We start from the raw sequence: 23,568 nt of genomic DNA on the forward strand, positions 1-23,568 counted from the left end.
ATAGTTTCATTTATTTTTGGCAAACCTGCAAAATGACAAATAGTTTTATATCTGTTGCAAATTAGGTCTCCTTCCCAAATAACAGATGACACTATGGGGAAGGCTGAGCAAACTGAATCCTTGAACATCTTTGGATCTTTAGAAGATCAAATAAAAAACAGCTGCAATTTTATTTGTTGCATTTCCAACAAAACACAGTGACTTGTATCATGATGTGAAAACAAATATGCTCTGTATTAATGTAAATAAGAATATTTTTTCTAATTTGATGGAAGAAGGTTGACATGAATGTGTGTGTGTGTGTGTCTGTGGCTGTGATGGGATTTTTGATCCTCTGATTAAATCTATTGCCATTTTTCATTTTAGAAGACTCTTTTTACTACTAATTGGGTAAGAAGGTGACAGCAAAAAAAAAAAGTTCACTACCCCTCCTCATTACTAATCGATATCACAAAAAATTAAGAGCACACAGCATCCAGGGAATTTCATGTCCTTTACCACTAGTTCGGTACAGTTCAGTCGCTCAGTTGTGTCCTACTCTGCGATCCCGTGGACTGCAGCACGCCAGGCTTCCCTGCCCATCACCAACTCCCAAAGCTTGCTCAAACTCATGTCAATCGAATTGGTGATACCATCCAACCAACCAACTCCTGTTGTCCCCTTCTCCTCCTGCCTTCAATCTTTCCTAGCATCAGGGTCTTTTCCAATGAGTCAGTTCTTCACATCAGGTGGCCAAACTTCAGAGATTCAGCTTCAGCATCAGTCCTTCCAATGAATATTCAGGACTGATTTCCTTTAGGATTGAATGGTTTGATCTCCCTGCTGTCCAACGGACTCTCAAGAGTCTTCTCCAACACCATAGTTTTAAAGCATCAATTCTTTGGCACTCAGCTTTCTTTATAGTCTAACTCTCATATCCATACATGACTGCTGGAAAAACCATAGCTTTGACTAGATGGACCTTTGTTGGCAAGTACTGTCTCTGCTTTTTAATATGCTGTCTAGGTTTGTCAAAGCTTTTCTTCTAAGGAGCAAGTGTCTTTTAATTTCATGGCTGCAGTCACCATCTGCAGTGATTTCTGAACCCCAAAACATAAAGTCTCTCACTATTTCCGTTGTTTCTCCATCTATTTGCCATGAAGTGATGGGTCTGGATGCCATGATCTTAGTTTTTTGAATGTTGAGTTTTAAGCCAACTTTTCCACTCTACTCTTTCATCAAGAGGCTCTTTAGTTCTTCGCTTTCTGCCATAAGGGTGGTATCTCTGGAAATCTGAGGTTACTGATATTTCTCCTGGCAATTTTGATTCCAGCTTGTGCTTCATCCAGCCTGGCATTTCACATGATGTACTCTGCATATAAGTTAAATAAGCAAGGTGACAATATACAACCTTGACATATTCCTTTCCCAATTTGGAACCAGTCTGTTGTTCCATGTCCAGTTCTAACTGTTGCTTCTTGATCTGCACACAGATTTCTCAGGAGGCAGGTCAGGTGGTCTGGTATTCCCATCTCTTGAAGAATTCTCCAGTTTGCTGTTATCTACACAGTCAAAGGCTTTGGCACAGTCAATGAAGCCGAAGCAGATGTTTTTCTGGAACTCCCTTGCTTTTTCTAGGATCCAATGGATGTAGGCAATTTGATCTCTCATTCCTCTGCCTTTTCTAAATACAGCTTGAACACCTGGAAGTTTACAGTTCACATACTGTTGAAGCCTGGCTTGGAGAATTTTGAGCATTACTTTGTTAGCATGTGAGATGAATGCAATTGTGCAGTAGTTTGAACATTCTTTGGCACTGCCTTTCTTTGGGATTGGAATGACTTTTCCAGTCCTGTGGCCACTGCTGAGTTTTCCAAATTTGCTGGCATATTCAGTGCAGCACTTTCACAGCATCATCTTTCAGGATTTGAAATAGCTCAACTGGAATTCCATCACCTCCACTAGCTTTGTTCATAGTGGTGGTTCTTAAGGCCCACTTGACTTCGCATTCCAGGATGTCTGGCTTTAAGTGAGTGATCACACCATTGTGTTTATCTGGGTCATTAAGATCTTTTTGGTACAGTTCTTCTGTGTATTCTTGCCACCTCTTCTTAATATCTTCAGCTTCTGTCAGGTCCATACCATTTTTGTCATTTATTGTGCCCATCTTTGCCATTTATTGTGCCCATCTTCGCATGAAATATTCCACTGGTATCTCTAATTTTCTTGAAGAGATCCCTAGTTTTTCCCATTCTATTGTTTTCCTCTGTTTCTTTGCACTGATTTAACACTAAGCAGATGACAAATATAATACTACTAAGAACTAAGTAAAAGTGAATTAACAAACAGAAGTTTCTAAAAGATATTTAAAAATATAAGTCCAATTTAATAATATCAGCAATAAAAATATTTTTACTTGATTTCAAATTATGTATCAGACCACTAGATAAGTTAGCTTTTGTGCATCACAACAATAAATGTAAATGGCAAAAATCATGTAAGTAGGGGAGCAGGACAAATTTTTGAAAAAGGTTACCAGATCTAAAACCTTGACTTGACCTACTATCAGTCTTTGTGAATGGCTTCTTAGAATGATGGGCTTCCCTGGTGGCTCAGCTGGTAAAGAATCTGCCTGTAATATGGGAAACCTGGGTTCAAACCCTAGGTTGGGAATATCCCCTGGAGAAGGGAAAGGCTACCCACTCCAGTATTCCGGCCTGGAGAATTGCATGGACCGTATAGTCCATGTGGTCACAAAGAACCAGACATGACTGAGCAACCTTCACTTTCTTAGAAAGATAACGACTAATCACTAACATAAAAATGGGTTAATGGGTTTAAAAAAGCACGATCTTTTCATGAATGGCACTTTAGTTAGTGTCAGGCATTGCTCTATGTATCTTTTACTGACTTTCAATTGGGAAGTCTATATTGAACTTTCTCATACTAATCAAAGGTTATGAGAATGAGAAACAATGTGGAATTATTTAATTGTAAATTCAAATGAGGTAAAAAGAGAGAAAAAGATCTAATTTTGAGAAGCATAAATTTGAATACTGAAATTTAAAAAAAAGGGGGGTTGAATATCAAGTCTGGAATTTAAGAGAAAGATACAGGTGAAAGAATAACTTTAGATGCTACTAGCACTCTTCACTTTCATGCATTGGAGAAGGCAATGGCGACCCACTCCAGTGTTCTTGCCTGGAGAATCTCAGGGACAGAGGAGCCTGGTGGGCTGCCGTCTATGGGGTCGCACAGAGTTGGACACGACTGAAGCGACTTAGCAGCAGCAGCAGGAGTTTTATAAAACACTTAGGTGTGTGCATGCTCAATCGCTAAGTTGTGTACAACTCTTTGTGACCCCATGAATTTTAGCCTGCCAGGCTCCTCTGGCCATGGGCTGTCCCAGGCAAGAAAACTGGAGTGGGTTGCCATTTTCTTCTCCAGAGGATCTTCTTGACCCAGGAATCGAATCTGTGTCTCCGGCTGCTTCTTTATCACTGAGCTACCTACGAAGCCCATAAAATACTTAGGCGCATTGTTTAAATGTTTAGCTGAGTGTGTGTGTGTTTATGTGTGTGTGTGTGTTCCACTTTGGCTAATAAGCAGCTGCATGCAACGATAACTCAAAAACCATGGCTGTTATTTATTAAATATTGACAGTGATAGTTAATACATGATGGTTTTTAAAAGCAACAGTTGTATATGCTTTCATGCACTTATATGCTGAAAGTGCTCTCTGTTTCTCTGAGTTTGTTTTCAAAGGCTTGCTGCTGCTGCTGCTAAGTCGCTTCAGTCGTGTCCGACTCTGTGCGACCCCATAGACGGCAGCCCACCAGGCTCCCCCATCTCTGTGATTCTCCAAGCAAGAACACTGGAGTGGGTTGCCATTTCCTTCTCCAATGCATGAAAGTGAAAAGTCAAAGTGAAGTTGCTCAGTCGTGCCCGACTCTTTGTGATCCCATGGACTACAGCCTACCAGGCTCCTCCGCCCATGGGACTTTTCAGGCAAGAGAACTGGAGTGGGTTGCCATTGCCTTCTCTGTTCAAAGGCTTAAAGTTATGAAAAAACAACAGAAGGGCATGAAGAAACTCTAGACATGTATTCAATACTGTTGTTGTTTAGTCACCAAGTCATGTCTGACTCTTTTTTTTTTTTTTTTTTAACATCAGTCTTGGGAACCCCAGAACTCTCCGTCGCTCATTTAAACTCAATTCCGGGTCTGCAGGATACTCCATGTCTGACTCTTTTGCAACCCCATGGATTGTAGCCTGCCAGGCTCCTCTGTCCTAGGCAAGAACACTAGAGTGCATTGCTATTGCTTTCTCCAGGGCATCTTCCTGACCCAGGGATTGAGCCGGCGTCTCCTGCATTGGCAGGTGGATTCTTTACCACTGAGCCACCAGGGAAGCCCCACATTCAATAGGAGAGATAATACACAGTAAGACTAATATGAAATGTCATAGTAAGAAAATGAACAGAGAACACTGAAGAAATGGAAGGATGATTGGAAAATAAAACCCCACAGATTAATCAAACAGAAACATTAGATGGGAATAACCAATGAAATCTAAACAAAAGAGGAATGTAAGACAGGAAAGATGTAACTTTAAGCACTGCAATGCAAAATATGGGGAGAACACATTTACTGAACACATGAGGATACTGTCATGATGAAGAAAGTTCACACCACTCAATATCTGACACACCTATCCTATAAGGGCTCCCCACAGAGAATAAAAATGAAGCAACAAACTAAAAGACGTCTAAGATCAATACCACTGGAATCAACTAGATCAAATTATACCTCTGTCAATAATCATTGTTTGTTTAAATTATGTAGCTCCTTTGTGGCTCAGTCAGTAAAGAATCTACCTGCAGTATGGGAGACCTGGGCTTGATCCCTGGGTCAGGAAGACCCCCTGAAAAAGGGAATGGCTACCCACTCCAGTTTTCTTGCCTGGAGAATCCCATGGACAGAAGAGCCTGGCATGCTACAGTCCAGGGAGTCACAAAGAGTCACAAAGGTTTTAAATTATATAAACCTATCTTTTTCCCTTTTTACATTTTAACCTTTTTTTTTTTTTTTAATCTTTGTGAATCAGTCAAAACTTTGAATATAGGACCTATGAAGTATCACATCATAAAAGAATGGCAATGTTAATTATGTTTACAATAAGTATATGAACAAATAAAATGCATTAACATTTCATGAGTAACTCTCTGGATATGATGGAATGGCATGTGATGACAGGCACTGTTGCTGGTGAACGAAGCTGGTGAGTGGACGTTTGCAAATGAGAAACAAGTAGGAAATTCAAAGGAGCATTGCCCTCTGGGGAGGCGGAGGTACAGGAAACCTTGGAAAACAAAGTCCATCACTGATGAGAACTTCCTGAGATAATGGACTGAAACTAAGTGGGTTAGATGTTTAAAGGAGACTTTCAGGTTGTTCCCTCCTTGGTACTGTCGGACATAAAACAGTCTAAGGAGTTGGAAAAGAGACAATTCCCCAGCACCCATAATTGATTTAAAGAGCCGAGATGAACATTAAAGTGGATCTGGCAACAAAAGGAGAAATGCCATAAACTGCAAACCTAGAAAACTGCCAAACTGCATTATAGTTAGTGGCATTGGTGTGGCATTGGTAAATATGTCGGCAAAACCCTTCTATGGAGCTCTTGACCATTCCCCTGGGAGCTGAGGGTGAGATGGCTTATATTCCAGAGGTTAAAGCCACAACCACACAGCCCTTTGTACACTCAGAGCTTCAGTGAGGAATGCCCACCTCAAGCGCATCCTGTAGTCCTGCATGTCAAAATCTCAGCTTTGAGTCATTAACAGCAGACCTCTTGCGCTTTTATCTTTTCTTATGTGCCTGGTATGTTTCGGAAGTAAATGGTCCTAAGATTTATTGATTCAATGCATTACAGTTCTCTTCTCTAACCTTTATATGTTTCCATAAGTTGAAAAAGAGGAGTGCAGTCACTCAACCAAAAGGGGTAAGAAAAGTCAAGACCATATTAAAAATACCAAGGAAAAAAATGGCATCAAGGGAGGAACAGAAAAATTCACACAGATAAAGAAGACAAAAAATTTTCATCTTGCAATTAATAAATGTGTAAAAAAATTTAAACTTGAGTCTTTCCTTGTGTTTGTTTCAGCTTTACAGGTTGCCTCATGCCTAATACCACTGATAACTTCAGAAGGACAAGTTCTATCAAACAAGACTGAGAGCACGTGGAGAAGGCATGTTCAAAGAAGCGAGGTGAGCTCTTGGAAATGCAATGTATTAGAGAACTTTTTTAAATCCATAAAAGATTTGAGATATACCATTAATAAAACTGCCCAGCAATCTTTGAAGGCAAAAGTATAAAAAAGTTAAAAAAAAAAATGGAGGGTCATTTAAGGGTGCTCCAACAGCCAAATAAAAGGAGAAGAGAGAAAATGGCAACCACTGGAAGCTGAAGGCACTGGAGCAACGTCTTCACAACTCGGAGGCAAAAAGGTTTCCAAAGCAGAATTCAACTCCTGGTGAAATCAATTAACGAGAGACTAGAATAAAGACGACATTTTCAGAGATGCAGAGTCTCACAAATATAACCACACCTGTTCTCTTTTTCAGAAAGCTCAGGGAAAAAAAATGGCATGGGATTCAGGGAAAAGGAAATTCCAGATAGGAGAGAGATGAGGAAATCCCTAGGGGTGATAAGTCAAGAGGGATCCTAGGACATCAGATGTACAGCAGGTCCAGACAGCGAGCAGTTCACAATGAATCTGACAATGGACAGCTCCAAAAAAACGGTGCCATCAAGAAAGAGATTTGAGGGGAGTTACACTCCTGTGTAGAGGTGGTTGATAAACTGCGGTTGGCACAAACTTAGAAAACAAAGCCAATGAAAAACAAGATAATTATGTCCACAACAGGAAAGTTATACATCTATAAATAATATCTACATATATAATCATACTAATGCAAACAATGAATATTAACTTGGTCTGGATATTATGATATAATCATTAAGGAAAAAGAAGGAAAGAAATGCAAATATGGTGTGTATGTGTGTGTGTAGGGCAAAACAGGAAGTCAATAGGTAATTCTAAACTAAAACCTTCAAAAAACAGTAATATAAGCATGTAATTAATTTAGGTCAATACTGGAAGAGCTAACAGTTAAAAGTAGGTTCTTTTGGAGTAAGAAGTTAGAGAATGTGGAAAAACAGAACTGGGGCCTACTGTACTCTGTTACGTCTTATGGAATGACTTAATGTTCTAAATTATGCATAAGAAAAATAGGATAAAATAAAATTGAACAAGTGCTTAGGAAGCACACAGATGTAAACAGACTTATAATACCAGTTAACATTAAGAACTCATATTTTAAATGTTTTATGGGCATACATTCATAGATTCCTTATAACAGTGTTATTGCTGCTGCTGCTGCTAACTCGATTTAGTCATGTCCAACTCTGTGCGACCCCATAGACGGCAGCCCACCAGGCTCCCCTGTCCCTGGGATTCTCCAGGCAAGAACACTGGAGTGGGTTGCCATTTCCTTCTCCAATGCATGAAAGGGAAAAGTGAAAGTGAAGTCGCTCAGTTGTGTCCAACTCCTCACGACCCCATGGTCTGCAGCCCACCAGGCTCCTCCATCCATGGGATTTTCCAGGCAAGAGCACTGGAGTGGGGTGCCATTGCCTTCTCCAACAGTGTTATTAGATAAACACAACTAATTAGTTTATTTCACAGATAAATAAACTGAGGGACACAGAAGTTGAGTATTATCTCAGGGTCACCCAGCTGGTGAGTGGTGAAGTCAGGATCAGAAGTCAGAATTGCAGAGGCTGCACAGAGACCCCAAGACAAGGATTCAGTCTACTTCCATAGAATCAATTTCAAATTCATTCAGCGGTATTTTATGCAGCAATATTTATTGTCGACATGATGGGCATTGTTTCTGATACTGGGGGTACGCCAGTGAGTAAACCAAAGATTCTGCCCTCATGAAGCTTTAAGGTAACGGAGACAATGAGGGGTAGTAGAGGCGAGAAGGACGGCAGAAAGCAGAGCTGGTAGAGACTGAACACAGACTTAAAGGAAGTGGGGAGCAAGCCACACGAAGGGTGTTCTAGGCGGGGGGAAGAGATGTGCAAGGGCCCTGAGACGCAAGTGGGGTTGGCATGTTGGAGAACAGGAAAGAAGCTGCTGCACCTGGAGCAGGCAAGTAACGTGGTTCAAGTGGGAGGAGATGAGGTGAAGGAGGAAAAAAAGGAGGGCAGGCGCAGATCACATATGCCCTTACTGGCCAAGGCCAAGACTTTGGCTTTTACTTGGAATGGAACAGAAAGCCGTTAAGATTTTACTAAGTATGCTGCCGCTGCTGAGTTGCTTCAGCCGTGTACGACTCTGTGCGACCCCACAGACGGCAGCCCATCAGGCTGCGCTGTCCGCAGGATTCTCTAAGCAAGAATACTGGAGTGGGGTGCCATTTCCTTCTCCATTTACTAAGTATATATATCTGTTATATCTCTATGAGGTGTAGTTGGCATAAGCAAGACACACCGATTTTTTTTGGTCATGCTGTGAGGCCTGCAGGACCTTAGTTCCCTGGCCAGGGACTGAAGCTGTGACCCCTGCAGGGAAAGCTTGGAGTCCTAGCCTCTGGATCACTAGGGAAGTCCTGCACTACTTTTAAAGTGTGTAATTTCCTAAGTTTTGACATATGTATATACAAGAGAAACCTTCACCATAATCAAGATAATGCAGATACCCATCACTCCAACAGTTTCTTAATACCCCTTTGTAATCCATTCCTCCAGTACCTCCCTGGCCCTCACCTCATGCCTGTGCAACGACTGATCCACTTTTAGTCTCCATAAATTAGCTTGCTCTATGGTATGAGGTATAGACTAGAGTTCATCATTTTTTTCTTTTGCAAATGGATACTCAGTTTTTCCAGTAACATTCGTGGAAAATAGTTTTTTTTTCCCCACTAAAGTAACTTCGTACTTTGTCAAGAACCAACCAATCATATATTACTGTATGTGATATACGTGGGTATATTTCTTTGATCTATTTTTCTATCTTTGCACCAATACCACATTTTCTTGATTCCTACAGCTTTGTAATTAAGTCTTGACATCAGGTAGTGTTATTTGGCTATTTAAAAAGTTTGGCTATTTAAGTCCTTTGCATTTTCATATAAATTTTAGCAGTTGCTTCTCAATTTCTACAAAATAGCCTCATGGTATTTTTGTTTGGGCTATACTGAATCCGTAGATAAATTTTTGGAGAACTGACATCTTAAGAATATTGAGTCTTTTGACTCATGAACAAGGTATATCTCTCCAGTTACAAAGACCTTTTAAAATTTCCCTCAGCAACATTTTCATACACCAAAAAATATGGTAAAATGCTTAGGGATAAATCTGATAAAATATGTGTAACACCTATACAACGAAAACTCAAAAATACTGCTGAGGAAAACTGAAATAGACTTAAATATTTGGTTCTTAATTATGTGTTGTATTTCTTGTTTTATATTGTTATTTTCTTCCCATACCTCCTTTAGTTAATATTGATAACACTAATCAAAAATTTTTTGACTTGTCCTAACATTTCCGATTTCTCTTGGAGTCTGTAGTCCAATATATTGCTGTTGTTGTTATTTCTGAAAGGTTGTTTTCTCCTCAAAGGTCTTATTAACGGATTCTGTGAGGCAATGCTATAGGCAAAGGGCAGTCTTCTGTGTCAGTCCAAAGCAGTTCAGGAATTGGAGGTGAATGAACCTGACTTACGAGTGCAGAGGTCCAAGCACCAGAAAACCACAGTCACCACAGTCTTCCCCACAAAATAATTCCTCTGTCAGAAGAACATTCCCCTTCCTCATTCTCAGAGAAAATGAGAACTGTAATCCTCTAGCCCTGCGGTTTACAGGGGGCTGAGTGAAGACACGATAATTTGTCATCTGGTCCCATCAAGCTTTCCCAGCTCCTCACAAAAACAGCACTGTGAGCTGCCCTGACTTTGTCCCTGAAAACACCTGGACCAGAGACCTGAGTCTTTCTGTAAGGGGCGGATGTCATATGTCCCTTGGCCATGGCCCATGATATGAAAGAATTCCAAAGGTTCTGCTCACATCTTCTTCTTCCCTCACTCAGGCTCAACTGCCTCTTGCCTCAGGTCAGAGCACACAAGCACATTTTGTGTATTCTCATCTCACGAACACAAGTTCAAAATAGCATCCCCCTCCTGGCTTCCCGGTGGCTCTAGCAGCAAAGAACCTGCCTGCCTGTGCAGCAGACATAAGAGATGCGGGTTTGATCCCTGGTCGGAAAGATCCCCTGAGGAGGAAATGGCAACCCACTCCAATATTCTTGCCTGGAGAATCCCATGGACAGAGGAGCCTGGGCGGGGTACAGTCCATGGGGTCGCAAAGAGACATGACTGAAGCAATTTAGCACGCATCCATGGTTACTTTAATACTGGAAATGTCTTGTAGATTTCTGCTTATTTTCTCTTTCTAAATACCTGCTGGGTTGATCTTAGAAGACAGAAGCAGGTATCTTATAGTTTAGAATCAGTAATCTTATAATTGAGAATCTTGAACTTGCAACAGGACTGGGACCAAACTTCTAATATAAAACTTTCAAGTAGTCAAGTTTCCTCTAACTACCATCTTAACACACCCACAAGTTAAGGTATTATCATTATGATTTTTTTGAAATGAGTTATTTTAAACTGTATTTTTAATTTCAAACTTTAAAAAATTATTTTTCTAAATGATTTACCTTAATCATATTCAAGTTAAAGAATATGTTCTTTATGATACATATTCATTAAAATTTGTTGATAGTACCTTTGGCCTGTTAAGTGGTAAATTTTTGAAAATATCACATGTGTCTTTGAGAAGAATGTATGTGGGTGAAAGAGCTTATATAATAACAAGTTTGTTAATCATTTGTTATGCAAATTTTCTGATGGCTTAAGCTATCAGTAATATGAATGTTCTATTGAAGTGGGAGCGCCAAGATGGTGGGTTAGTGAGTTTCTCCATTCATTGATATTAATATTTACTTTATATATTTTAATGTACAAAAGAATAAAATCATTATTTTATTAATGGTTTTATTAATAAGATAAATGTTAATATTATAATACAAATTAATACAATTAATATATTAATATATATTCATTATATATTAATATAATATAATATAATGTATATTAATAAAATATCAATTTTGGTAAGTTGAACCTTTTATCATTAAATAATGATTTTCTTAAGCTTGTTAAGGCTTGTGTTCTCAAGTCGGTTTGTTTGGTATGAGAGCTCTCTTTTACAGTATACCTGATACATGCTCTTCCATCTTTTAGTTTTCCAACTTTCTTTTGGCATTATTTCAGGTATGTCTCTTGTAAAGAACATATAGTTGCACTTTAAAAGAAAAACCAAATCTGCTTAGCTTTGTTTTTAACAGACAAATTTAATCCATAAATATTTATTATAGTTACTAATACATGGATTTGACTCAGTTTTCAATTTTTTTTTTCCCCTCTGGGTCCCATTTTCTCTATGCTTCTTTTTCCTTCTTGACTTTTTAAATGGATTTTTTAAGGGGAGTAATATTTTATTCCATTCAACCCCACCTCTGCCAACTGGCTTGGAATTTACATACTCTATTTTTTTTGATTTATTGGTTATTTATGATATTTTGCCATGAATACTTAATATAATCTTATCAAGTCATCTCTTAACTGACCAATGAAGTAAACATTCCCAAACAATTCAAGGACTTTAAGTTAGACTTTATCATCATCAGCATTATTTTCCATTATCTTAGATTGTTTTTTGAAAAGCTTTACAAATTACACATTATAATTATCAATTTATATAAACAATAGTTGTTTAAATTTACTGAAATCTTTAACCATTTATTGGCTTAGTATTCATTTTTTCATCTTGGACTTTCTGGGGAGATCATTCCCTTGAAATACATCTTTTAAAAAGTCTTCTAGCAAGTGTCGGGAGGAAACTTGCTTAGTTTTTTAAAATCTTAAACTGTTTTTACTTCATCTTCGTATGTGAAAGATGTTTTTTTCTAGGTACACAGTTCTATGCTGACAATGTATTTTCACCCAGTACTCTGCAGACTTGTCCACTGTCTCTGGTATCATTGTTGATACCCAGAAATCTGATGAGGTACATTCCTTTGTAGTAATTCATCTCTTATCTCTGGATTCTTTTAAGATCTCTTTGTTTTAGGAGTACTACAGCATGCTACTAGGTGTGGGTTTCCTTTTGTTTATTCTAATTGGTATTCATTGTGCTTTCTGTATAGATTTATAACATTTAGCTGTTTTGGGAATTCTTAGCCAACATCTCTTCAACATCATGTTTTTTTTCAGCCTTTCTATACTCGCCATCAAAACCTCTGATCAAATATATCTTAGACCTTTTCTGTGTCTCTTAACCATTCTTTCCTTTTTCCATCACCTTATTCAATATTTTTATGCTACATTCTAGCCTACTTCTTCAGCTCTATCTCCATTTCACAATCATACTTCTCATTTCTAATAATTATATGCTTTTGATTCAATTCTGCTTGAACAATTCTAACAGTGATCTGTTGCTTGCTTATTTTATTTCTATAAACATGTCATCCATAGTTATTTATAATCTGTCTAAAATTTCTTTAATCCATACTTTATAATTTTAGGATCTGACCTTCTTAGGGGTAACTATATTAGTTTTATGTTGACTATCACTGACCTGACAGTCAACTTATTATGTGTGATAGTTTTTGACCATCTAAATAGGATTTATGTTAGCTTCTGCAGATACCTAGTGGGTTCTCCGTCAGGGTTAGTTTGTACAACATGGTACTTGGAAGTTACATAGCTTGCTTGGGAGTGTTAAAAACAGTGGCAAGCACCCTAACAATGAGACAGAGAGAGGGCTGCCAAGGTCATTTATCTTGTTAAAAGTTGGGTTGGTGTAAATCTCAGGGCAGTTGTTCTGATCAATATTCTGATAGCTATTTTCACCAAAGTACAAATGAAGTCTTTAGAAACACCACATGCAAAATTTGGAAATGCGCTGTCTGAAACAATAAACTGGGGGCACTTCTTTCTAATATGAAAAAAAAAAAATAGCATTGACTAAGCAATATAACCCTAAGCACTTTTAAAAAAGAGTGTATTTTCTATATACTTATTTATATACATTATAATATACATGTTGCTGTCTCACAAAACCATTTAAGTTTTGGGGAAAAGATTAATTCTATTTTTTATAGTTAAAAATAATTATTCCTAATCCTTATCTAAAATTCATAAGCTATGGATTATGAACAGAGATTTTCTTCTAAAAATGCGTTCTTTATTTTTCATCACCTTTAAAAAATACAAATAAAATGATGTATTTCTATTCATTACTAGTAATCCTGAAGTAGATTCTGATAAATGACACATAAAATAATGCTGACACTTTAGAGCCAAAGGCACCCTAACTATAACTCATCATATTCATAGTGGATTCCCTGGTGGCTCAGTGGATAAAGAATCTGCCTGCAATGCAGGAGACCAGGGTTTGATCCCTGGGTTGGGAAGATCCACTGGAGAAGGAAATGGCAAGCCACTCCAGTATTCTTGCCTGGGAAATCCCATGGACAGAGGAGCCTGGTGGTCTACAGTCCATGAGGTTGCAAGAGTACGAGACTACTTAGTGACTAAACCACCATTCATATTGGCATGGGAAAAAAAATTACACGATTCAATGATCAGGAGAAAAGGTGATTTTAAATTGCTTACCTGCTGGCTGTTTTCACAGAACAGTTTTTCTTGTGTCCTCTTTCAGCTCGGTTATCTCTCAGGAGCTGATGCTATCCAAAGTGTTTAAAACAAAGTTGTAGAAACAAAAATATTTTCATTACATTATTTCGTAAGTAGAAAAGTATGCTTCTCATTCAAAGGGGCTGTATTTATTCACTTGCATTACTTTTTTCTTTTTTTTTTTTACCGGTTTTTCTTAAAATGAAGATGACTAATTTTGCTAGAGATGCTACTGACATGCTTCTGAAAATGTCACTAGGAGATGCCAATGCTTCCTTGACAGCTGAACAGTGCTCAGAGTCACTTAATACACAGCCTAGAGCTGGAGGTCTAGAACTCAGTTCTAATTCTGGCTCTCTGGGTAGTCCTGGTGAAAGTCACGTAACCTCTCTTCTCCAATGCTCTACCACTGCATTCAGCTGTGAGTTTTTCGGGGCTTTGTCACCTCCGATGACATAAAATATCTAATCTTACTTCTCCGTATTTAGTGGTCTAACATGGTAAATAAACACTTAAAAACACTCCTTTTCAAAGAAATTACTGGCTTGGAAATATATAATTAGAAAAAATATATATCTGACTGCCTCCTCAAAATGCCTCACCACCCAACTCCCCTTCACACTTGCTTTACTCTAACTAATTGGAAAGAAAGAAAAGCAAGTAGTCAATACTTTTTGCTGTGTGTATACTCAGACTGTAGCTTATCTCGGTTATGCAGAAATGTGATTATATGCAAGACTGGGCTAATGAGAAGTTGTGCAGCATATTAGAAATTAACCCTAATAAAAATAGAAATCTTAGAGCAGTAACAGTGCAGGATAGATCTGGGTTCGAATCCCAGCTGTACCAGTAACAAGTCGCTGGGTTTTAAAAACAGGTCTACCAATTTATAAGCTGTGTAATTATCTCTAAGTCCCAGTTTCCACGGAAAATGGAGATAACAATACTATCCACCTGTAAGGCTGCCGTGAGTGTCAAATAAGATAAACCATGTAGAACAGTTAGCACTAAGACCAGAACATAAAAAGTGCTGAGTAAGTGGTTCAAATGCTACAATTATAATTAATGAACCTGACTGTCAGTGGCTATTGTCTGACCGGTATCAATAACTTTTAATAATATAACTGCTTTGAACTATCTAATGACAACATTTAGAGTCAATTACTAGCCACATTTGGCCATCTTTGAGAAGGAATAGAACTTAATTAGATCACAAAGAATGTTGTTAGATCATTATTTCAGGAATGTCTTAACTCAATAAGTCTACCTTAAACTTCTCCTAAATATCTGCTTCTTTCCATCCCCACGAACCACGTTCCAGTAGTGGTCTCTCCAGTGGCCTCCCTGCCTCCAGCCTTGCTCCCATCTAAGTCCACTCTCTACACTGAAGCCAGTCATTCTAAAACTAGATGTTATTACATTATACTCCTTAGATAACACCCCCCTCCCAAATCTTACACAAGGCTCTCATGGCCCTACATAATTTGATTGTATTTCTAAACTTGCAATTTATTATGCTTCTTCCTACCCCAACCTAACCTCCTTACTTCTAAATAATATATTCCAGCCATTTTAAACTTGTTAGTTTGGAATGTGTACCATATTCTTGCTCACCTTTGGCACTTTGCTTCAGTTATTCAATCTGCCTGTGTCTCCAAAGCCCAGCACAGTGTCTGGGACATTTTTAGTGTTTAATAAATATTTGTTGAATGAATGAATGAATGAGATAAAGAAACAGGCAATGAAATCTAGTATCTGATATGTAGCTGAAACAGTATCTCATTATTACTACTTATAGAAAATAGCAACAGTTTATCTTAAGTCCATTAATCTGAAAGTGTTTCAATGTAGAAACACTTCGTACCATGAAAACTAAATTGCTTCTGAAAATAAAATAAAAAAATTAATTACTTTGGCATTTCTAATTCTAGTGCCTTTGTAAAAAAACATATTCAAACCAACATTTGTGACACAGATAGCTAGAGGTGACATGATAAAATCTCTACCACCGCTTTCAATTAATATAGTAGTTAACTAAGTTTTCTAATTTTTAGATAAAAGATAGATATGGGACCACTATTCCTGTTATTTGTGTTAAAACAGTTTAAACAAAGAACACAAAAAGTCCCAAACATACTTTTCTGAAATAAAGGAATTCAACAATTTAATTAAAGAAAAATGCAACTACAATGACCAAAATAAATGTTAGACTATGTATGGAACTCTGAGGTCAGAGATCCTTCTATTAGAGTCACATGAGAATTTCTTTCTCAAATGTATAGCTTTGATGGGCTTTGTAGGGACAAATATTGGAATCATTTAATATAATTCACCTATATTTAAAAAGTCATCACACAAAATGAAGCTCAGAGGAAAAAATACAGGCTCAGATCTCTGGGTCATGAATTTAACAAGTTAATACGGGAACCTAGATCTTGTAAGGGGGCAAAGATGAAAAAATTAATCCAGAGTTATTTGAACAGAAAACATGTTATTTGCCTTTGAAAGATTCCCACAAGACACAAACATGTGTCTGCTCTGCCCCAAAGACCAAACAAACAAACAAAGGGTGGCAGAGGGCTGGGGTGGGGAGGGGGAATCAGATCAGGAACTGATGCTAAGACACAAGAGGCCTGGAGCTCTGCTCTGACAAGCACGAGTAGCTCATCAGGTTTGGGGAGAGTCTTCATTTCTCTTATTGCTAACGTTTCCTGTCTTCCTTGGACTCCTATCAGTGTCACAAGTGAGGTCAGTGTTCAGGGTTCTGACTCAACAATGTCAACTCCAGTTAATAACAGAACTTCTGAATATGGTGCGAAGTGCTTCTTACCTCCAGCTCTCAGATTGCTGGACTTAGGCCAAGCGGAGAGACAAGTCCCTTATTTAGTGACCTGCAGATGTATATTAAAAAATGACTCATGTAAGAATGACACAGACATTCATAAACACAAAAGCTAGTACAATGTGAGGTCTTACAAAAGGTACACAATTTTAAAAACTGCTGAACAAAAACAAGGAAGAGAAATGTGTCACGCATATCATGGCTGCTCCTGTGGCAGAAAGGGAGCTGAGGATTTCTGTGGCTATTCGTGATTATTTTAAAAAGATTATTAAAAGTTTCACATTCCTAACACAAGAGGAAGAAGGAAGCAAAGAGCAGAATTCCTGCTCCACAGCAATAATCTCCTGATATTCAGAAAGGATTCAAGCTCAAGACTGTTTCTGTTAGCAGCCACTTTTCAGGGACCTTCTCAAATGTCTACAAAAGAATTTCAAATCTCTCCATACTTGGCCTTTCACAAGGTCCTCACCTTAAGAGGAGAACTAAATAATCTCTAAACAATGACCTATGGCTCCTTAAGATACTAGTAAACTTATTCAAAATGTCATACTATTAGATATTCAAGGACGAAAATCCTCACCATTAAAACACACATACACACACACAAATGAGGCTGCTTAGAGCTGCTTCTGTCTCCTTACTTCCACTTCTAAACCAACTTTCACATGTCGCTTCTGTGGTCTCTATGACGCCCTCCCAGTGGTTTCCTTCAACATTTATCAATACACTATAATTACTGCTTTCCTACCCACATTTTAACCACCTTAGAGGAAAAGTTATGTTTTTTTTTTTCTTTTTAAACAAATATCTCTTTTTGTAAAAATAAAGAGTACTTGATAGGTAACGACTGATGGACAATAGTGATTTACTAAATGTGTAAAAAAGAAATGTTAGGTGAGCATGGTGTAAATGAAATGGGACTTCTTATTAGAGAACAAAAAGGAATCATAAGATGGGGGGAAAGCAGTGAGGGGTGGGATTTCAAAAGTGAGGTTAACACTATCATTTCTTTATGTTGGTAAGTTGATATGGGGGAGAAAAGGGGTGATCATGCATGCTGATAGTCATTCATTCAACAATATATTGAAGGATTTTATTTCTTCACGGTCTTGCATTTTATCACTTGGACCTAAGATTTAGCCAATAGTTCACTGGGATTCCCTGGTGGCTTAGATGGTAAAGAATCTGCTGCAATGTGGGAGACTTGGGTTTGAACCCTTGGTTGGAAATATTCTCTGGAGAAGGAAATGGCAACCCACTCCAGTATTCTTGCCTGGAGAATCCACATGGACAGAGCTGGGCTACAGTCCATGGGGTTGCAAAGAGTTGGACACGACTGAGCAACGAACACTTTCACTGGGCTAGTTATAAGCTGAAATAAGACATTTTAAATCCCTCAAAATATGAGTAGTTTGTATGTGCTTCTATATACACACATACATGTGCCAACTGTTTCTCATTATTCACTGATTCTGTATTCACAAATTCACCCATTTGCTAAAATGTACTTGTAATGCTCAAATCAGTACTTCTGGTGCTTCTGGAGTCATTGGCAGACATGCACAGAGTGGGGGAAATCTGAATTCCCGTTACTGCATGTTCTCAGCTGAGGTCCGACAAGACGATATCTATCTTCTTGCTTCGGCTCTCTTACTGTAAACAAGTGTCTTTTGCCTGGTCCGTTCAATGCTACATTATTTATTTATTTATTTATTTTTAAAGCATTTCTGTCTACTTGTGATGTTCACCTTCATTGTTTCAAATAGCCTTCTAGTACAGGGCTGACCTGCAGTCTGGTCTTCCCCAGTGCAAGAGAACTGTGACGGACCTTATAGAGAAAATATGTTCATTAGACAAGCTCCCTTCAGGCATAAGTTACAGCGCTGCTGGCCATGAGTTCAATGCTAACAAATCAATAACATGTATTAAATATGGTGTCTTTAAACAGAAATACACATCAAACAAGGATATGTATTGATCAGTTAATGAAAATGTGGCCAGAGGTTCTCAGGAACCTAACCCTGTATTTTTCCTGGAAGCAGTTTTTTCAATATTTGCTACTTTAGGGTTCTTACCAACCTCATAGACTACAGCTACCACAACAAGCAAGAATCAACTGTATTCCTTAACTAATAACCTATCTAGACAGGATTAAAATCTGAAATGGTATATCAAAGCTTAAGCCAAAGGCTAATCCAAAAATCTGTTTCAAATATTTAAAAATTTTTAAAATGATGCATCAACTTTCTTGTCTATATCATATTAGCTATTTGTTAACTGCAGAAAAAAGTTTTTACTGCAGTTAGATTATAATCTAAAGCTCAGATTTATAACATCACTTTAGTATTTCTCAAATTCTAGACCAAAACCATCCCAAGAAACAGAAATAGAAACCAAAGTGGTTGTCTGAGGAGGCCTTACAAATAGTTGATAAAAGAATAGAAGTGGAGGGCAAAGAAGAAAGGGAAAGATATACTCAAATGAATGCAGGGTTCCAGAGAATACCAAGGACAGTTAAGAAAGCCTTCTTAAGTGAACAATGCAAAGAAAGAGAGGAAAACAGATTGGGAAATACTAGAGATCTCTTCAAGAAAACTGGAGATACCAAGGGAACATTTCATGCAAAGATGGGCTCGATAAAGGACAGAAATGGCAAAGACCTAACAGAAGCAGAAGATATTAAGAACAGGTGGCAAGAATACACAGAAGTACACAAAAAAGGTCTTAATGTCCTGAATAACCACGATGGCATGGTCACTCACCAAGATCCAGATATCCTGGAGTGTAAAGTCAAGTGGGCCTCATTACTATGAACAAAGCTACTGGAGGTGATAGAATTCCAATCAAGTTATTTAAAAATCCTCAAAGATGATGCTGTGAAAGTGCTGCACCCAATGTTACCAGCACATTTGGAAAACTCAGCAATGGCCATAGGACTGGAAAAGGTCAGTTTTCATTCCAGTCCCAAAGAATGTTCAAACCACCACACAACTGTGCTCATTTCATATGTTAGCAAGGTAATGCTCAAAATCCTTCAAACTAGGCTTCAATAGTACATGAACCAAGAACTTGCAGATGTACAAACTGGATTTAGAAAAGGCAGAGGAATCAGAGATCAAATTGCCAACATCCACTGAATCATAGAAAAAGCAAAAGAACTCTAGAAAAACATCTACTTCTACTTCATTGACTACACTAAAGCCTTGGACTCTGTGGATCACAACAAACTATGGAAAATTCTTCAAGAGATGGGAATACCAGACCACCTTACCTGCCTCATGAGAAATCTGTATGCAGGTCAAGAAGCAACAGTTAGAACCAGACATGGAACAATGGACTGGTTCAAAACTGAGAAAGGAGCATATTAATACTGTATATTTTCACCCTGCTTGTTTAATTTATATGCAGAGTACATCATGTGAAATGTTGGGCTGGATAAATCACAAGCCAGAATCAAGATTGCCAGGAGAAATACCTACAACCTAAGATATGAAGATGATACTACTCTAATGGCAGAAGGCGAAGAGGGACTGAAGAGCCTCTTAATGAAGGTAAAAGAGGAGAGTGACAAAGCTGGCTTAAAACAACATTCAAAAAACAAAGATCATGGCCTCTGGTCCCATCACTTCATGACAAATAGATGGGGAAAAAGTGGATAGTGACAGATTTTATTTTCTTGGGCTCCAAAATCACTGCAGATGGTGACTGCAACCATGAAATGCTCCTTGAAAAAAAGCCATGATAAACCTACATGAAACAGTGTACTAAAAAGCAGAGACATCACTTCACCGACAAAGGTCTGTATAGTCAAAGTTATGGGTTTTCCCTTAGTCACGTATGGACGTAAGAGTTGGACCGTAAAGAAGGCTGAATGCCAAAGAACTGATTCTTTCTTTCACTTTCAATTGTGGTGCTAGAGAAGACTCTTGAGAGTCCCTTGGACTCAAGAAGATCAAACCAGTGAATCCTGAAAGAAATCAACCTGAATACTAATTGGAAGTACTGGTGCTGAAGCTCCAGCATTTTGGCCACCTGCTGCAAAGAGCTGACTCACTGGAAAAGACCCTGATGCTGGGAAAGACTGATGGCATGGATAGAAGTGGGCAACAGAGGATGAAATGGCTGGATGGCATCACTGACTCAATGGACCATGAGTTTGAATAAACTCCTAGAGATACTGAAGGACAGGGAAACTTGACTCAGTGACTAGAGAACAACAGAGAATATAAAATTATTTATTTAAAAAATCTTATTTGGGGATAAACTATATCCTGAGGTGACTTACTACTGGAAGCAGAATCTTATATAAACACAGAGGGTATGAACCATTTGGGAATGCTGAATAGTTGACATAATTATGTAATAATTACATTCTGAATAGACATACCCCAGAAGCAACTTAGTCAAGTTAACCTGCAAAACTTTAGAAACATATACTGGTTGTTGTCATTTAGTCACTAAGTTGCATCCAACTCTTTGCAACCTGATGGACTATAGCCCACCAGGCCCCTCTGTCCACAGGATTTCCCAGGCAAGAATATTGGAGTGGGTGCCAGTTTCTTCTCCAGGGGATCTTTTTGACCCAGGGATCGAACCCACGTCTCCTTCACTGGCAGGCAGATTCGTTATCACTGAGCCACCAGGAAAGTCCAGAGATAGTAGTACATATTCTATTATTAATGTGAGAAATAAATTTAAAAGTACACATCACTCTCAAGGAAAAGAGCCGAGTTTATAAAAAAAAATCATTAAATCTGCACTGACATATTTTTCTTTGATTAGGTACATGTGTATTAAGAAATACATTATAGTTTATAATGAAGTATGTGGCACTTTCCTTTTATACGAAAAAAGAAATATGGCATATGCAACCAACTCTAGAACCTGTTGACCAACCTAAGAAATAAGATATCACCAATACATATAGTAATGTTACGAGTTACCACCACCAAGTGCAATCTCCTCTTCTATCTACCTACTTACATATCCCTCAGAAGAAATGATCCCTGAGAATCTGAGGCTTTTCTATGCATATATTATTGACTCACTCAAAAAATAACTCTTATAATCCACAATGAAAAAAGAAAAAAGGCTTAGCAAGAATGCAAAGCCTAAAACATATATGCTTTAAAACCTACCAATATTTTAAGCCCTAAATTAGCTTACCACACTGCAGAGAGAGTACCAGCACATTCAACAGACAAAGAAAACAGACAACTTATTTTATATGTAGAGTTAATCAGAATGAATGTTAAGTTCTTGCTAAGTCATCTAATCATTGTGCTGCCATGAAACTAGCAAGAAATTAAAAAAAAAGAAAAATCTCACCTAGAATACAGCATAAAGTGTAAGAAACTCTTATCATCTTATAAACTTCAAAAAATAAAAATATTCTCTTGCTGGCTAATCTAGTTTAATAATAAAACAATTTTTTAAAGCATAGGTACTATTTTCGTGCCTTTGTGAAAAACATATGGAAATGAGGAAGTCCTATAAACTCTAAACTGAACTCTAGATCCTTTCCACGGAGGTGACATGTGTGCTGAGGAAGGGAGAAGTGAGGTAAACAACTCTGATGCTTACTGACGGTCACTCTCTTGGTCAGTGCATTAGCACCGGCACAGTGAACTCCTTTTTAAATAAGCTAGGATGTTATCCTTTCTCATAAAGTTGATCTACTATCTTAAAGGGAAATAGTTAAATATTTGAAAGACTGAGTAACTTCCTTTTGGGTTAGAATGTTCCTTACCTGGCCATGCTCTGTCCTAGCCCCAGGGCTAAACCAATGGCTGCAGAGGAAAGAGAAAAGCAGTTAGCGGGAAACTCACTAAAAGCATGTGCTCTCGCATGATCAGTCTGCATGTGCTGTAAGAAACATATTTGCCACCTAGCAACAGAGCCTTACATACGCTGCATCTGAATGGATAGTTCATGTAATTCTAGGTTTACACCAATTTTGATAGAAATGTAAGAGTGCTCATAACCCAGTAATTTTCAATTAAATAAGCAAACTCAGTTAGAATTACATTTCCATTTAATTATGTTAACATAAACTGCTGGGACTGTATTCATTTTATGAATCAATTCTGGTGAGAAAATCTACAAATGCTATCGTTTACCACAACTTAATTATAGCATCATTACAACAAATGATGACCTTTTGATTGTTGGAGTTTAAAAAAAAAAAAAACAGGAAAAATACAAGAACATTACATCCTCTGCCTATGCCTCCAGGAACAGTCACATAAAGCCCTTGATGTGAATTCTAAAGCATCAGCTGAAGGTGCCTTGAACCCATTCCTTCCATAGTTATAACACCTGGATTCTGGTTCACAGCAAATCCAACAACACTGAAAATACGAAAGTCATGGCGCAGCTGAAGCGTTCTGGTCTTGCACTATGCCTCGCCCTGCCTCACTTATCCCATACTGTTCTGGAGGCAACTTGGACTTTTAATGCATCTCATGATACCTTTTCAACAGGAGTTATCCTAAGTTGTGTGCTCAGTCCTCTGACCAGTATTCTGCTTAGAAACTAACTAAACATCAAGGAAATTGAGAGAGAGAATGTGGAAAATAAACCAGTGTGCACGCGTATATGGTAAGTCGCTTGTCGTGCCTGAATCTCTGTGACCCTTTGGACCGCAGCCCGCCAGGTTCCCCTGTCCATGGGATTCTCCAGGAAAAGTATACTGGAGTGGGCTGTCGTGCCCTTCTACAGGGGATCTTACCAACCCAGGGATTGAACCTGCATCTCTCAAGTCTCCTGCATTGGTAGGTAGGTTCTTTACCACTAGTGCCACCTGGGAAGCTCAAAAAAACCAGTAAAACCCCACAAATATAGGGAACGGTATTAACATTATGATTGCGTGTGGGTGTGTGTCAGTTGCTCAGTCGTGTCTGACTCTTTGAGA

At 38.2% G+C, this 23,568-nt stretch overlaps 1 protein-coding gene across 4 annotated transcripts in view; it reads right to left on the reverse strand.

Annotated features, from left to right (window-relative positions):
* The window catches only part of GPATCH2 (G-patch domain containing 2), a 197,413-nt gene that overhangs the window by 39,820 nt on the left and 134,025 nt on the right, over positions 1–23,568 (reverse strand). For 3 of the 4 annotated variants that reach the window (XR_003514874.1, XM_027564447.1, XM_027564445.1), the window contains exons 7-8: positions 22,405–22,444; positions 13,793–13,863 (exon numbers count right to left, since the gene is read on the reverse strand). The exons of the other annotated variant lie outside the window; for it this stretch is intronic. Coding sequence is in view for 2 of the 3 variants with exons in the window: in XM_027564447.1 (XP_027420248.1) it covers positions 13,793–13,863; positions 22,405–22,444 (111 nt within the window). In the remaining variant the exon portion in view is untranslated. The remainder of the gene's footprint in view (positions 1–13,792; positions 13,864–22,404; positions 22,445–23,568) is intronic. 4 annotated transcript variants of the gene reach the window in all.

The sequence above is a fragment of the Bos indicus x Bos taurus genome, chromosome 16 (genome assembly GCF_003369695.1).
Source record: "Bos indicus x Bos taurus breed Angus x Brahman F1 hybrid chromosome 16, Bos_hybrid_MaternalHap_v2.0, whole genome shotgun sequence".
NCBI classification, from domain to species: Eukaryota; Metazoa; Chordata; class Mammalia; order Artiodactyla; family Bovidae; genus Bos; species Bos indicus x Bos taurus.